This window comes from Salminus brasiliensis, chromosome 16 (genome assembly GCF_030463535.1).
Source record: "Salminus brasiliensis chromosome 16, fSalBra1.hap2, whole genome shotgun sequence".
NCBI lineage: Eukaryota > Metazoa > Chordata > Actinopteri > Characiformes > Bryconidae > Salminus > Salminus brasiliensis.
Window position 1 is genome coordinate 20,319,104 of NC_132893.1, and position 15,904 is coordinate 20,335,007.

General features: G+C 41.8%; 1 protein-coding gene across 1 annotated transcript in view; it reads left to right on the forward strand.

The window, feature by feature from the left end:
* Positions 1 to 15,904, forward strand: part of fat3b (FAT atypical cadherin 3b) — a 102,766-nt gene that overhangs the window by 54,473 nt on the left and 32,389 nt on the right. Inside the window, exons 11-19 of the mRNA XM_072659515.1 lie at positions 753 to 4,853; positions 6,146 to 6,342; positions 6,594 to 6,747; positions 8,035 to 8,268; positions 10,653 to 11,045; positions 11,471 to 11,685; positions 12,227 to 12,364; positions 12,717 to 12,860; positions 14,744 to 14,941. Of these exons, the coding sequence (XP_072515616.1) occupies positions 753 to 4,853; positions 6,146 to 6,342; positions 6,594 to 6,747; positions 8,035 to 8,268; positions 10,653 to 11,045; positions 11,471 to 11,685; positions 12,227 to 12,364; positions 12,717 to 12,860; positions 14,744 to 14,941 (5,774 nt within the window). The remainder of the gene's footprint in view (positions 1 to 752; positions 4,854 to 6,145; positions 6,343 to 6,593; positions 6,748 to 8,034; positions 8,269 to 10,652; positions 11,046 to 11,470; positions 11,686 to 12,226; positions 12,365 to 12,716; positions 12,861 to 14,743; positions 14,942 to 15,904) is intronic.

Sequence of the window (15,904 nt, forward strand, 5' to 3'; positions counted from 1 at the left end):
CTGGAGTGGCCTAGCCAGTCTCCAGACCTGAATCCAATAGAAAATCTTTGGAGGGAGCTTAAAGTCTGTGTGGCCCAGCGACAGCCACGAAACCTGAAGGCTCTGGAGGAGATCTGTATGGAGGAGTGGGCCAAAATCCCTGCTGCAGTGTGTGCAAACCTTGTCAAGAACTACAGGAAACGTCTCATCTCTGTAATTGCAAACAAAGGTTTCTGTACCAAATATGAAGTTTCTTTTTCTGGTGTATCAAATACTTATTTCCCCCAATAAAATGGAAATTAATTATTTAAAAATCATACAATGTATTTTTCTGGATTTTTGTTTTAGATTCCATCACTCACAGTTGAAGAGTACCTATGATAAAAATTACAGTCTTCTACATGCTTTGCAAGTGGGAAAACCTGAAAAATCAGCAGTGTATCAAATACTTGTTCTCCCCACTGTATATGTGTGTGTGTGTGTATATATATATATATATATATATATACACACACATGGGATGGGGGTCAATGTAAAAATTGACTAATTATAGCAAAACATGAAAAATTGATGTTTTTTTGAGTGACTTGTTTGTTATACTGTGTATTGCTGTATACAAAACCCCTGTTTATCCTCCCCCTTATAAAAAATGTTTGTTTCATTAATATTTATTTAGTTATTTTGACAGCGTGTCTAGTTATGAGTTATTACAGCATATTTATCCTCATGTAAATGACCTATTTTCTGCCATGTGGTATTCTGCTCCCTTTCAGGCAACACTGGAGGGGCATTTGGAATTGATTCACTATCTGGCATGATTTCAGTGGGCAGAGAGCTGGACCTCACATCTGTCGGACATTACATCCTCACCGTGCGTGCCACAGATGGAGGTACTCCTGCGCTAAGTGCCACAACCACTGCCAGGATCTCCATTTCACTCTCAGATTTCTCCAGCCCCAAGTTCACCCAACTGGAGTACCAGGCTGAGATTACTGAGAACGTGCCTGTAGGAACATTTGTGACCAATATCAGTGCCATCAGCCGCTCCGCACTCACCTATGACATTACGCAAGGGAACGCTGAGAGAAAATTCGCAATCAACCAATACACCGGCGTAATCACGACTCAGAAAACCTTTGATTTTGAAGTCGCAGCATCCTACATGCTGGTGATTGAGGCTGTAAGCATGGCGGGGATCGTTTCCAGTGCAACAGTTAATGTCCAGGTGGTGGATGAGAATGATAATCCACCAGCTTTTAAACAGCTGCGCTACTCCGGGAGCATTAGCGAGGCAGCCCCCGTCAACAGTGTGGTCCTAGGAGAGGATGGAAGTCCCCTGGTGATCCAAGCCATTGATGCCGACAGGAACCAGAATGCACTGTTGGTATTTGAAATTGTGGAAGACATGGCTAAGTTGTTCTTTACTGTGGACTCCGGTACTGGATCAGTCAGGACCATTGCCAACTTGGACTACGAGACCTTTAGCAGCTTTTACTTCCGTGTCAATGTGAGGGACAGTGGCATCCCCCAGTTAACTGCCGAAAGTCCAGCTGAGGTTACAGTCAAGGTGGTGAATGTCAACGATTCTCCTCCAAAGTTCTCTCAGGATGCCTATGACACTGTCTTGCTGCTTCCTACCTATGTGGGTGTAGAGGCTTTGAGAGTGGAGGCATCTGATCCTGACATGACCTTGAGCACTGATCTGATCTATTCTCTGGCCGACAACAACTTGGAGCTCTTTGCCATTGAGCCCAGTTCTGGCATCCTCACAGTCAGGAACAGCAAACTGTCCCAAGACCGCTATCGCTTCAATGTAAAGGCATCAGATGGCCGTTACTCGTGCACAGCTCTTGTGACTGTGCTAGTCCGGGAAGCTATGGACAGTGGTCTCCTCTTCAGTCAGCCCTCATACTCCTCCTCTGTGCTGGAGAACACCTCAAACATATCTACAGTTACAGTGGTCAGTGCAGTCGGGAACCGTCTAAATGAGCCGCTTAAGTATGCACTGCTGAACGCAGGGACTCGCTTCACTATGCGGCCCACGTCTGGGGTCATAAAGACCACTGGAGTCCCATTTGATCGTGAGGAACAGGAGTTCTATGAGCTGGTGGTGGAAGTGAGCCGGGAGTATGACCGTCTGAGGGTGGCCAGAGTGACCGTACGAGTGCAAGTAGAGGACGTCAACGATAATGCTCCTGAGTTTGTTGGCCTGCCGTACTACGCTGCAGTGCAGGTGGACGCCCAGCGCGGCTCATCCATATTCCGGGTGTCAGCCACTGACCTGGACAAAGGGATGAATGGGAGGGTTTCCTACGAACTCAAGGAGGAGCACAAACATTTTGAAATAAACCGTGTCTCTGGAGAACTCACTCTTAAAAGAGCCTTTGTGGCAGATCTGTCCAATGTGGAGTATCCAGTGGTCATTCTTGCACGCGATGCAGGCTACCCTTCCCTCTTCACTGCGGTGGAGCTCCCAGTCACAGTCGTTAACAAAGCCATGCCTGTTTTTGACAAGCCTTTTTATGGCATTTCTGTTAGAGAGGACATAGCTGTGTCCACCCCTATTTTAAGCATTAATGCCACAAGTCCTGAAGGACAGAACATCATCTACACCATTGTGGACGGGGATTCCTCCCTTAATTTTGACATTGGTTTTGACAGTGGAGTGATTAGTGTCCTTTACCCACTAGACTTTGAAACTACCTCCTACTACAGGCTAACCGTCCGGTCCACGGACACACTCACTGGAGCCAGATCAGAAGTGGATGTTGACATTGTTGTTGTCGACGTGAATGACAACGCACCTGTCTTTGAGAAAGCCTCATATTTTGCTATGTTGGCTGAGAACTCCATGATTGGGACAGCAGTGGTGCAGCTCATAGCAACAGACACGGACTCTGAAAAAAACGGGGCCGTTCGCTATCAAATTCTCTCGGATGCTTTTAACAGCACGGACTACTTCCACATTGACAGCAGCAGTGGTCTTATCCTGACAGCCCGTCTCTTGGACTATGAACTCATCCAGTGCTACAACTTCATTGTCCGGGCAACAGACAACGGCTCTCCTGTCCAAAGTAGCGAGGTCACGGTCACGGTCTTAGTGAATGACACAAACGACAACCCTCCGTCCTTCAACCAGCCACTCTATGAGGCTTTTATCAGTGAACTGGCTCCCAGGGGACACTTTGTCACTTGTCTTCAAGCTTCTGATAAAGACACGTCAGATGCTGACAGGCTAAGGTACAGCATACTCTCTGGGGACGACAGGATGAACTTTGTTATGGATTCTGAGACAGGAGTCATTTCTTTGTCCAACCAACGCAGGCAGGCCATCAGGCCAGCCTACATCCTCAACGTGTCCGTATCAGATGGCGTGTTCACTAGTACAGCACAGGTCAACATACGGATACTGGGGGCTAACCTGTACAGCCCTGTCTTTAGCCAGAGGTTTTACCTAGCTGAGGTTCGAGAGAATGCTCCTGCAGGAACCAGAGTTATCCAGGTGCGAGCCACAGATGAAGACTCTGGGCTTTTTGGTCAGATCATGTATTCGTTCATTAACGATCTTGGGAAGACTCAGTTTAGCATAGGCATGGATGGAGTGATCACCACTGCCCAAAAACTGGACAGAGAGAATCCTGTGAACAGGGACATTGTGTTGACTGTGATGGCTCTGGATGGAGGAGGAAGAGCGTCCTTCTGCACTGTTAGAGTGATGCTAACAGATGAGAATGATAATGCACCACGCTTCAGGGCTGTAGAGTACAGGGTTAGCATAAAAGCTAATGTAGCTATGGGTTCGCTGGTGACTCAGATACAGGCTCAGGACCCAGATGCCGGGGATAATGGCAGAGTGAGTTACTCCCTGTACAGCGAGGCTCGGCTCCCTCTAGTGGACGTGTTAGAGATTGAGCCTGACAGTGGCTGGATGGTCACGAAAGGAAGCATGGCTCATTTAAGAGGAACTGTTCTTTCCTTCTTTGTCAAAGCCACAGATGGAGGAGTCCCTGCTAAACACTCACTGGTGTCAGCCTTTATCCATGTCCTGCCCCCAGATGCCAACATACCAACGTTCACTCAACCTCAGTACTCTTTCACTGTTCCAGAGGATACCCCTATTGGCACAGCTCTAGGTTCAGTGTACCTTGGTCCAGGCCAGGCAGGAACGTTTGCTGTGGTAAACGGGGAAACAATGGAGAGCAACCAGGGTGGGACGTTTCTGGTTGAGAGAGAGACTGGGCTTCTTAGGCTTGTCAATGCACTGGACTATGAGCAGGTCAGCATCTTCCGCTTCAAAGTATCTGCCACCATGAGACAAGCTTTGGTTGAATCAATGTCTGTAGTGGACGTGGAGGTGAAAGTGCTGGATGTGAATGACAACAAGCCATCCTTTGAGACTAGCTCTTATGTGGCCATGGTTATGGAAGGAATGCCTATAGGTACAAGGGTCATCCAGGTCCGCGCCTTGGACCCTGACTGGGGCTCAAACGGACAGGTCACCTACAGCCTTGGGCCAACCCTGAACCAGGAGAAGGACCGGACCACTGGCAGAACCTCTACCACTGGCACAGTGTTTGCAATTGACAGCAAAACCGGATGGATCACCACTCTTGGCGACCTGGATCACGAAATGTGCCCATCTTACACCTTCAGTGTGGTCGCGTCTGATCTGGGAGAGCTTGTCTCTCTCTCCTCGACTGCCGTGGTTACTGTTGCCATTGCCGATGTCAACGACAACCCTCCTACCTTTGAGAGGGGCTATTACCGAGGTGCTGTGAGGGAGAGTGATCCAATCGGAGAAGTTGTGTCCGTACTCAGCACTCGAGACTGGGACACCTCCGATCAGAATAGGCTTGTCAGCTTCCATATCACAGGTGTGTATTAAACTAGGCCATGATTTATGACTGCTGGAGGCTCTCAGGAAAAGATAATCACATTGAAAGGGTTTAATTTAATGAACCGAGGGAGCAAAAACAATGTGAGTAAAAAGCCATCTGTTTTATGTGTCACATCCTTTGTTTAAAACCCATTTACGGGAGTGAGCAGATTGTCAGAATTAAGCTCAGTGTATTGCTCAGCTTTCTAATAACTCTAATGTGTCACACACATTATGGGTACCTGTCTGTATGGACGTTTACTTAGCTGATAGTTACCGATATATGCTTTGAAGGAATGTCCCAACAATTAAGTTTCAGCTACAGCGTTCTCTGCAAGACCATCCAAAATGGTGGTCCCCCACCCAGCCCACTGTCCTGCAATGAGAGGAATACAAGTGGAGGTTTCATTAGTGGAAGAAGAGCGAATCCAACACTCAGTAATTCAGAAACAAGTCGAAATTAATGAGACTCAGATTTGAGGCAAAACAAGGCTGCGTCCTAACTGAGCACTACACACTAATGCTATGAGATATAGACTATATACTAATCTCAATAGTGCAAGTTTGGCGGGTTAGTACACAAAATATTAACATACTATCCCTATATTGCTATGCGAACATGCATCACTGCAGATTCTCCTGCCCCTATCGCCGCTATACTTGCATCGTTATTGTCCCTTTTCTCATTTTTCCAGACATGAGTAGATCCTCCTTTTCTGTTTTACACAGCATTGTGGGATAGTAGTATCCATTGTAATTGCACTTGAAAAATGACTGGTTCCAGGTATGCAACATGGACAGTTGAGTATACTCAACTTTGACACTTTCATCCATATTACATTCTACATACTGAAAAACTAGTTAGTATGATAATTAGATCGCAATTTGGGATGCACCCCAAGCTGTGTTGCCACTTTCTTAAATACTAGGCTAATCAGTTCAAATCTCCACCAGGCTTGAAAGCACCTGACTTAAACTGAGGTGAAAGGGACCTCCTCAAGCATTGACCAGGTTAAAGACTAGTTCATTTGTTAAGTCAGATGTGCTATACGCAGGGGGAACACTACAATGTGCTGGGCAGTGGGCCTTCAGGATCAAAGTTGATCTGATGTATTTAAGATCATATAAAGATATATGCATTGGGTTTCCAAACCTTTGACTGGTTCTGTATGTCTCAATGAACAACGTTTTGGTTGTTGAGCTTCCAGTATTTCATCAGACATATGTAGAACCTCATATCCCTTCCCATATCATATTCAGGAGATATGTGTTTTCTTATATTTGGCCCAGGGGGGAACCCTAAGGGGGAGTTTGCGCTAGCTCCGGTGCAGGGGGAGTGGAAGGTGTTTGTGAAGCAGCCGCTGGACAGGGAACAACAAGATCGATATCTACTAAATATCACTGCCAGTGACGGCTTATTTGTGTCCCGGGTGATCGTGGAGGTCACGGTCATGGATGCCAACGACAACAGCCCCATATGTAACCAGGTGAATCTGGGGGAATTATCTGTTTTCACTTAATACACATCAGACTGTAGTACAAAGTGTATAATTACTCCAGTCTTAGATGTACGCAATTTAGTAGACTGATGCTTTTGCTGTGGACATCTAAAATTCAAGTTTTAAGATTTATTGAAGAAATTATTTATTTGTTATTGAACCCTTATATTCATTTTTGAGCACTGTATTCTGAAGATACACTGATGATTATCATTACATATTGTGCTTGGTTTCTCCAGGCCTTTTATGAAGCCTCGTTTCCAGAGGACATACCCATCAATAGTGGCATTCTGACTGTTGGGGCTGTGGACTCTGACATAGGCACCAATGCAGATATTCAGCATTCCCTATTCGGTATAGGGGTTGAAGATTTCTACATGGATGCAAATACTGGTATGAAACAACAGTACAGTAGTGATTAGTACTAGTATTAGTACTGTTCTTTGTTTGGTAAAGCTTGAATTAGACTTTCTTATTAAAATTCTAATAGAAATGTTCATTATTATCTTTATTAGTACATATCTAGAGTCTGTTATGTTAAAATCACTGAGAATTCTGTTATTAGTTGTAATAATTTAAAAGAAATACATTGTTACCACCCTGTTATGCAACGTATTTAGTGCTGTTTAGTATTTAAGTAGTGATGAGTAGAACCTATAACACCTGAAATGTCACTGACACAACATGCGAGCTGGACAAATATTAGTTTCAGCTCTCTTTAAGAACTAAATGCTGACAAACTGAGCTCTTATATTAAGGACATCTTGACGTAAGAGAGATTTTGTTTTGCAACCATGAATAGATACTGAATTTGTGATGCAGATTGACTCATTAAAGACTTGTTTAGCGCATTTCAGTCTCTAATTAGATGATGAGTATAACCTCACTTTAGAAAATGGAACACTTCTTGAAGTATTAGTGACTTGATTAAACACTTGTTGACTCTAAAGCTGCAGTAAAATTACATAAAGCAATAAACCTTCTAAAAAAAGTTCTGCCAGTAATACACTAATAACATGTGCATTTTGGTCATCAATAATTAGCAAAGTGAATAATAAGCAATGTTATTACGAATCAAGCAATTATTAGTGATTTTCACATAACAGTCTTTCAATTGCCTACTAATAAATATAATATAATGAATAAGGCTGAATGCATAGTGAATTACCCAATTAGAAATGTCTGACTGAACAAAGCCTTAAAAACCCTAAATTGTATTCCTTAAAACCAAGTGTTATCTATATTTGAACCCCTTAAACAGCCTATGGACCACTGATTGGCCAAAATGGTTATTACAAACTTCTACTGTCAAAGATTAGTCCCACCAGTTTGTACCAAAGTCCATGTAGTTACTGAATAATACACCTAAATGTGTGATAAGCCTTTCTGCATTAAGAGATTAAATGTTTTAACATTTTGTACTCTTTGTAAATGCTCTTTGTTTCCTAAATGTTTCCATATTTAAATATGTAGTTGGCACATGAAAATGATAAATGTTTGAATCATAAATTCAATGCATCACATTTTTCAGTGAAGGTTTTGTTCATAACTCGACGACAATATGGTCATCCGATGCATTTTCAAATGTAAAAATAGAAGACCTCCTATAAGAAAATGATTATTCCTGTTTATTATTTATTTTTTTATTTTTTTCATGCCCTTTTTTTCTTCTTCCTTTAGGCGAGCTGAAGACAGCCTCTGTGATGGACCGGGAGAAGACTCCAGGCTATAAACTAATAGCCCAGGCTACGGATGGAGGTGGTTTATTCTGTCGCTCCGAGATATCCCTCACTGTTCTGGATGTGAACGATAATGCACCATCCTTCTTTTTCACCGAGTTCCTGGCCAGTGTGTTTGAGAGTGCTGCGCCCAAAACCCTGCTAACACGTCTGCAGGCCAGTGATCCTGACGAAGGTGTGTAAAATCAAGTCTATTAGTACCGTCTTCTCTGTTACAGTTACTGCTTTTAAAAATGTGCAGTATGAGTTATTGAATACAGTGCCAGTCAAAAAAAAGTATTGTATAGCTAGTATGAATAGGCTAATGTCTAATGATACAGCTGAGCTTAGATACTGCCAAATGCAAAAGTCAATACTGATACCTAGATATACAAGACCCCACAGTTAATATGCTATGCCTGATTGCTACGTACAATATCAGTATCTGCAGAAACTACAATTAATTGCAATCTTAAGCCTTTAATAAGTGTTGGATTATTGCTAAGTTAAGGGCTCTTAAAAGAAATGGCTCTTCAGTCTGTGTTTGAAGGCAGCAAGCATCTTCGCTTTTTCTGATTGGACACCTAGGAGACGTTCCTTCCACCAGAAAAGAGAAAATTCTAAATGCTGGTCTTCCACACATCTTGAAGTGGGGTGGGTCAAGCCCATCCGTACTTAAAGCTTGAACAGGTTTTGACCATTGCTCTCAGTTAAGGAGGGGCCAGTTCATTTTTGGCTTTGCAGGGCAGCAAATCTAATGCAGGCAGCAACTAATGATCACCAAGATCCAGGTTAACCAAGGCAGACAATGTTTTCGCAGGATCTAGTTGATAGAATATTAAAATCCAGTCTACCTCAGAAGCCCTGGTAGAAATGCAAGCACACTGATTTTTGCAGTGGCTACACACTGAATGTATCTAGCCTTGAATTGTCTTGCCCTTGCAATTCACACCTAAGCTAAACTGAAAATCATACCTGAAGTAACTAATGAACACCAAGCTCTAAGCTAACCAAGACTAAGAGAGATTTAAACAGAATCTGGTTAAAGGCATATTAACACCAGACTACCTGACAAGCAGATGGTCATGTCCAAGTAAAAATGCAAGCACACTGGACTGGATGTGTGTGTGTGTGTAAAACTGCATTACAGGGTAGATCTGTTGGAGAATCTAATATATCCTATAAAATAACATCTTCAGGGGCTCCAAGTGGCTCAGCAGACTAAGACGATGGCACTATGGCCTAAATCAAATATCAGGTCATTCCGCTTCGCCATCAGCAGCCAGAGCCTGATAGAGCACAATTGGTCATGCTCCATTCTGGGTGTGTAGATGGCGCTCCGGTTGTGTAGGCGGCGTTCCAGTTGTGATGCTGGCCAGCACAGGCGTCTGTTGGCCGATTTATCAGACCTGTTGATCCGGTGCTATCCTCCGAGCATGTTGGCTGCTTAGTGATTTGGCAGAGGAGGAAGAGGAGAAGATGTGCTTGTCCTCACCCTCCACAGTGTCAGCAGCATTGCAAGTGATACAGGGAGTCCTAGTGAGTGGGTGGGTTAATTGGCTCAGCTGAGGAGACTGGGGAAAAATCTTCTATGTAACAGTTATTTAAGAATAGATTTTTAATATGTTAATATAACATCAATTATAAATCCAAGTATTCTGGAGCATATCTCTTGGCGAGATCATTATGAATTTGAAATGCTATACATCAATATTATGGCTTCTTGTAGAGAACTTAATAACTCAGATTTCCTTGAAGAGGTGGTAATAGGATGTTAATGAAGATAAAATAAGAAATATATATTTTCTGAGAATCTGTTTTGCCTTACAACACTCTGTCGTGCATGCATTTTTAATTTAATGCATTTTAGACCAAAATCTTATCCCTTTGTTAAAACTCTTTCTCAAAACTTATAATAAAAAAATATATAAATAATAAAACGATAAAATGATTCTTCTGGCATCAGCTAATTTATTATACCCATTTCATGTAATAACTTTCTGTGAGGTAGTAGTAGGCATCTGGTTCCTATTACCATGACTGTGAACGACTCTCTGGTTTCTCTAGAACTATATTTCACCTTAAACTACACTAAATGCCTTTTTTTTACATCCAAACAATTTAATTATGGTGTGAAATATTGTTGGGGTTAACTCCTTAACACTCCAAGGCTTATGACACACTAAGGTGTATTACTCAGTAACTACAGAGACTTCTGTACAAACAGAAGGGGGCTATACTTTGGTAATAGAAGTTTGTAATAACACTGTAATAACTCTTTTTGAGGGGTTAATTACATCATGTAATGTGGAGCTAGCCTTTATTTTTTCTCTTTCAGCTGCAATACCTGTTGTAGTTGTGTGTTCATTAGGATCCTGAAAATCGTAAAACAATTTCCGGTAGTGACCACACATTTCTCTGGCTCATTGCCGTACTATACCATAAACCTCACGTCTTTGATGTTTATGGAAACATAGATTGTGACTAGCCGTAAACTAAATGACTATGCCTTTGGAACTTCTTCTAAATGATCAAATGAATTCAAACCTGTGTGTTTATGTGCTTTTCCGTCTGGGCCAGGCCTGAACCGAAGCATCATGTACTCTTTGGTGGACTCAGCAGATGGAGTCTTCTCCATCGAGCCCTTTTCTGGAGTGGTGATTTTGGAGAAGCCGCTGGATCGCGAGCTCCAGGATTCGTATCGTGTGAGGGTCCAGGCAGCAGACCAGGCCGGGGTGCCCGACTCCCTCTCCACGCAGGTGGACCTGACTGTCATGGTCCTGGACGTGAATGACAACCCACCGGTCTTCCAGAAGCAGGACTACTCTGTTACAGTGCCCGAGGATGTTGCTGTGGGAACAGAAGTGCTGAGGGTATTTGCTACCAGTGAGGATATTGGAGTGAATGCGGAGATCTACTACAGCATCACTACTGGCAATGAACTGGGCAAATTTGTTATTGATGAGGCCACAGGTGAGAAGCGTGACTGTACTCAGGCAGATGTATTATTGGCACCTTATTATGGGAAACATTTACTTGCATTGCATTGCATCGCAAACTCTGGTATTCAAAAGGCGAGTACTGGGATTTACAACAGGTAGTGGCATGCATGGGTCTGGACACCCCTGGTCAAAATTTCTGTTACTGAAAATAGTGAAGTGAGGTAAAAATGACCCAATTTCCAAAAGACATAAATTTAATGATAAAATATTGTTCATATTTTAAGCATGATTACTTTTATTTATTTACTTAATAAATGTATTTATCAATTTTGTTTTTTTTTCCTAGTTTGGTAGTGCCAAATAACCAGGCCAAGCCTGGGTCTTAACCACTACACTGGTATGGTCTCTAAAGCTGAGAAAAGCCGTGCCTGAATGCTAATGCACATTTGTCCCCAGGCACCATCACTGTGGCCGATGATTTGGACTACGAGGTCTGCAAAGATTTCTTCCTGAAAGTCGATGCTGTGGATGGTGGAACTCCTCCCCTGAAAACTTCCACCATGGTAACTATTGAAGTGATGGACATCAACGATAACGCACCTTCCTTCAGCGAAGACATTTACAACGTCCTGATCAGTGAGGACGCCGCCATCGGAGAGACAGTCACTAGGGTACAGTTCTTTCATCTTTGCCTTTATAGCTTCATTAGCACTAAATGAGCCATGGGCGTCACTTTATTTTTTACAACCACTATTTATTGACCTTCAGCGCTTCCATGCATCTTTAATGAATAAACTGCTAATATAAAGCTAGCTGCATTGTATGCCTGTGAAATATCAAAGGCGGTTGATTGTTTTTCTTAAAGGAATACTCCAGCGCTTTTCAATCTGATTGCTATCGACTGCATCTGTGAAGCATGGCAATAATTCTGACACGTTTCCTTGAACTGAGAAAGAAATAGACACAAAACAAACTATGAAAGATGCCGTTTGGCAGATGCTGAATCAACTGAAGCTGAAACAGCCACCCGTTGGATTCTATAATCAATGTTTTTCGATTCAGCGGGTTTACTGTTTCTCTAAATTTCGAAATTATTGTCCGTGGTAACTGACCATATGCTACCGATGCGACTGGTGAAGGTTAGGTTGAATAGGAACAATGCTGGAGAATTCCTTTATGTGGGTTTCCTTTGTGTGGGTCTGTGATGTGAAGCTGTTAGCAGAAGACCTTGACAGCCAAGTTAATGGACGCATCAGTTACTCCATCCTGAGAGGAGACCGCGGAAACCAGTTCTGGATTGATCCCGTCACTGGACTCCTGAAGGTCAACAAAGCACTCGACCGAGAGACGGTTAGAGCTTTAAATAAGCCTCATGACTTAAATAAGCCCCTTCGTTTAGACTAATCACATTTGACACTAAATTACTTTAGCTTTGGTGCCTGGGGTCTTAATTGTGTCCTGCCCCATTCTGTACATGTGCCGAATTATATGCAGACCAAACACAAAGCCTTGAATTAACGGATCAGTGCTTCTGCGGGTGGGCTGGAATTGGAATGGGGAATGGTAGAGGTGAGGAGATGAGAAAAGTGTTGAAAGAACTATACACACACAAACTGACTCTTTCGATGGTCACATTCTGTTGTGTGTGTGTGTGTGTGTGTGTGTGTGTCTGTCTTCTACCTTCCTGTCCCACTCACCCAAGGTCTCCAGCTACTCATTGTCAATCCAAGCGTTTGACAGTGGATCACCCGCCATGTCCACTACGGTAACAGTAAATATTGAGATCGCTGATGTGAATGACAATGCTCCTGTGTTCTCGCCAGCCAACGCTTCAGCGGTCATTCAGGTATGTGCTGTGGGCTTTATTTGGCTGCCACACTGTACAGGCTTTTGTAAATGCTTACCTTGCCTTTAGTCCCTTCAGATGCTGGTGATGCATTCTGGGCATGCTGTGTTCAAACTGAAATACGTTTGCAACCCTTCAAATTATTTACTGACTTCAGATTCCACCTTAAACTGGAGTGGTGGAGCTTTCTACCAGTATGGTATATGCCTTTACTCAATGTGAAATGCAAGGACAGTTAATATTAGGATTGCTCATCCATTAGATCCACGTACAAAAGACAAAAAGACTTCATCCTCTGCTTTTGTTTCATTGTTTGGTAGCCAATCAAAAATATGTCTGATCAAACCATGGATTTAGCTTCAGTGAACCTCCAACCCACACTGAATTTCCAAATGCGGCTGCAGATGTGCTAGAGGCTTCCAGTGCAACGCCTGAAAGACTCTAAAACACTGGAACTTAAAAAACAAAGGCAGTAATAAGGGGTTGAGCTAGAGACACTTGGGAAATGTCAGCAGTGCGATTTGTGTATGTGTATTCAATAACTGGTATTAATGAAAAGCTGGGTCTTGGCTAAATCAGATGATATAAGACACTTTACATAGATTGTGATGTGAATCTACTGTAAGGTTAGGTTATCTACACTATAATTAACCCATTAAAGACTGAATTATCCAGTAATTGACAATTTCTTTAAAACTGGAGTGTTTATTTGAGCTTCTGGACAATTATATAATAATAATATAACAATATAGTGTAATAATAATATACAATAGTGTAATAACACTTTGCACATATTACTTATTACTTTGTATCAGGATTTCTTTCTGATCAAATATCAGTGTTTTAAAACAAATGAAAAGAGCATCTTTTATTACTTGACTCAAGTAATTAATTAACCCTCTGGGGTCAGAGCACTGTGTGAGGAGATACTCTGACCCTAAACCTGAAAAAGTAAAGTGAGATTTAAGACATTCTTCGTATTTCCTGTTCAAACTTAACTCGAGTTGTTTTTAGTGCTTGCGATCGGATTACCAGAATCATATGTTCTCAAAAATACTGGAATGCATGAATAAAATAGTATACAAACCAGTGCCCATTGGTCAGTGTTACACAAACCCATAGACAGATGCACAAATCCACCAATTACAAATGAGAGGCAAATGATGGACACACGAATCCACCAGTTAGACACTGCAAGAGGCAGAGACAAGTATCTCAATGACAAGAATCTAAGCATTCTATGGTACCTTTAACCATAACATTCTAAAACCTAACCCTAACACTTTTCCTAATCCTTAATCCCGATCCTGATTCTCTAACTCAAGGTCAGATAATGTAAACTTCTGTATATAATCCGTAGGGGTGACCCAGAAATTGGGTCCCCATTTTAGTTTCTATATCAAATAAAATCAGTCAGCCAGGGCATGTTTGTTAATTATTAATTATTTTTATTATTAATTATTCTTTGTGCAAAGACATACATGCTGTAGCAAAAAGAATGACATCCCATGATGTACTGTTATCTTTCTAGACAGAGCAAGACTATTTGAGATTACTTAACAGCTTGACTCAGTTTGAAGAAAGTTTCTGATGGTTTAGGCTTGCAAATTTTGTATGATGGTTGTTTCTGGGAGATAAGAATAAATAATTCCATTAGAATGAACTACATTGGACTTGTAGCTCCAGTGCAAAACTATAGCAGCAAGCATCAAACATTCATGATAAGGGGAAAAATGTGTAAATGTCATTTTTGGCTGAACTCACGCTCTAAGACTCTGTAATTATTCCTTTTTAAAACTCTTACATTGCCTTTACATCTGCATAACAGCTTCATGACTTGAACTTAATTAATCATTTGTAAGTATTAAATGTTAATTTTTCAGCTCAACAAGCCAGCGGGTACAACTATCCTGACACTGTCTGTTTCTGATAATGACTCCCTGCGAAACGGAGGCCCTTTTGAGTTCCGTATCGTGTCTGGAAATGAGGGCAGTGCTTTTAGTCTGGACCAGAATGGAGAGCTGCGCTCCAACAAAGCGTTTGGGCCAGGTGCTACACGGGAGTACATGCTGGAGATACAGGTATGCACAACATTATTATGTAAGTCAACCAATCACATTTTGATTTGTAATAATTCTGCAAAATGTCCTAATGAATGTCCAGAACACATTTCTGCACACCTACTTAATTTAACAAAACAGAACATAAAATGATTTGACACATTTTGTACAGTCAAATAAACAAAGGTGTTTCAAATGGTCCTTTGTCTGAAATCATAGAAGAACCACTTTTGGCACAATAAAAAAACATGTTTGTAGAGATTCGTCTAGAAGACCTTTAAATTGGCAAAGAACTTTTAATGTGTGGAAAATGGGTCACAAAGCAGTTGTCAATGATTGTAAATGAAGTAGCTGAATTTGCAGTGTATCAAAGCAGACGGTCATACGGATCTACCAGCAGTGGCAGAAATCCCAGTTTACAGATTTTACACCTTGCTACTACCTAATGCAGGAAAATGCTGTATTTTTGTTTTCTTCCTGTAGGGGGTTTGTTTAATCTGCATTAAACAAGCACTTGCTTCTAAAATAAAAACTCTCATGGTTTTTTAGAAAAATGTTCAATACAATCTCAGGCCTCTCTATAATGAGACTTCATGCGACTAAGCCCACCTGGTGAGAAGAATATTTATATTTTCATTTTTCCTGTAAAAACAGACTCATGTGGACAAATAGTTGTGGAAATAGTGCTGGAAATGGGTTTACCAGAGCTTGCAACAGTAGTGGAATGTATCAATAAAAAAAGTTTATAAACAGTGATAGGCAGGCACAGGTTTCTCAGTGTCTATTGGTCAGTTTCACACAGTATTTAAACTAAAATAATGTTTTAATTGCAATATAATAATATCCAGCTACGCTGTTCTTACATTTCCATTACATATTCTTCATTTACTTCTCTTTGTGTCATTTTGTATTCCTCGCTGTTCTGTGTGATTCCAGACTGACTTTGTTAGGGAAACTGATTTGTGCTTTTTTCTCTGTGACTGG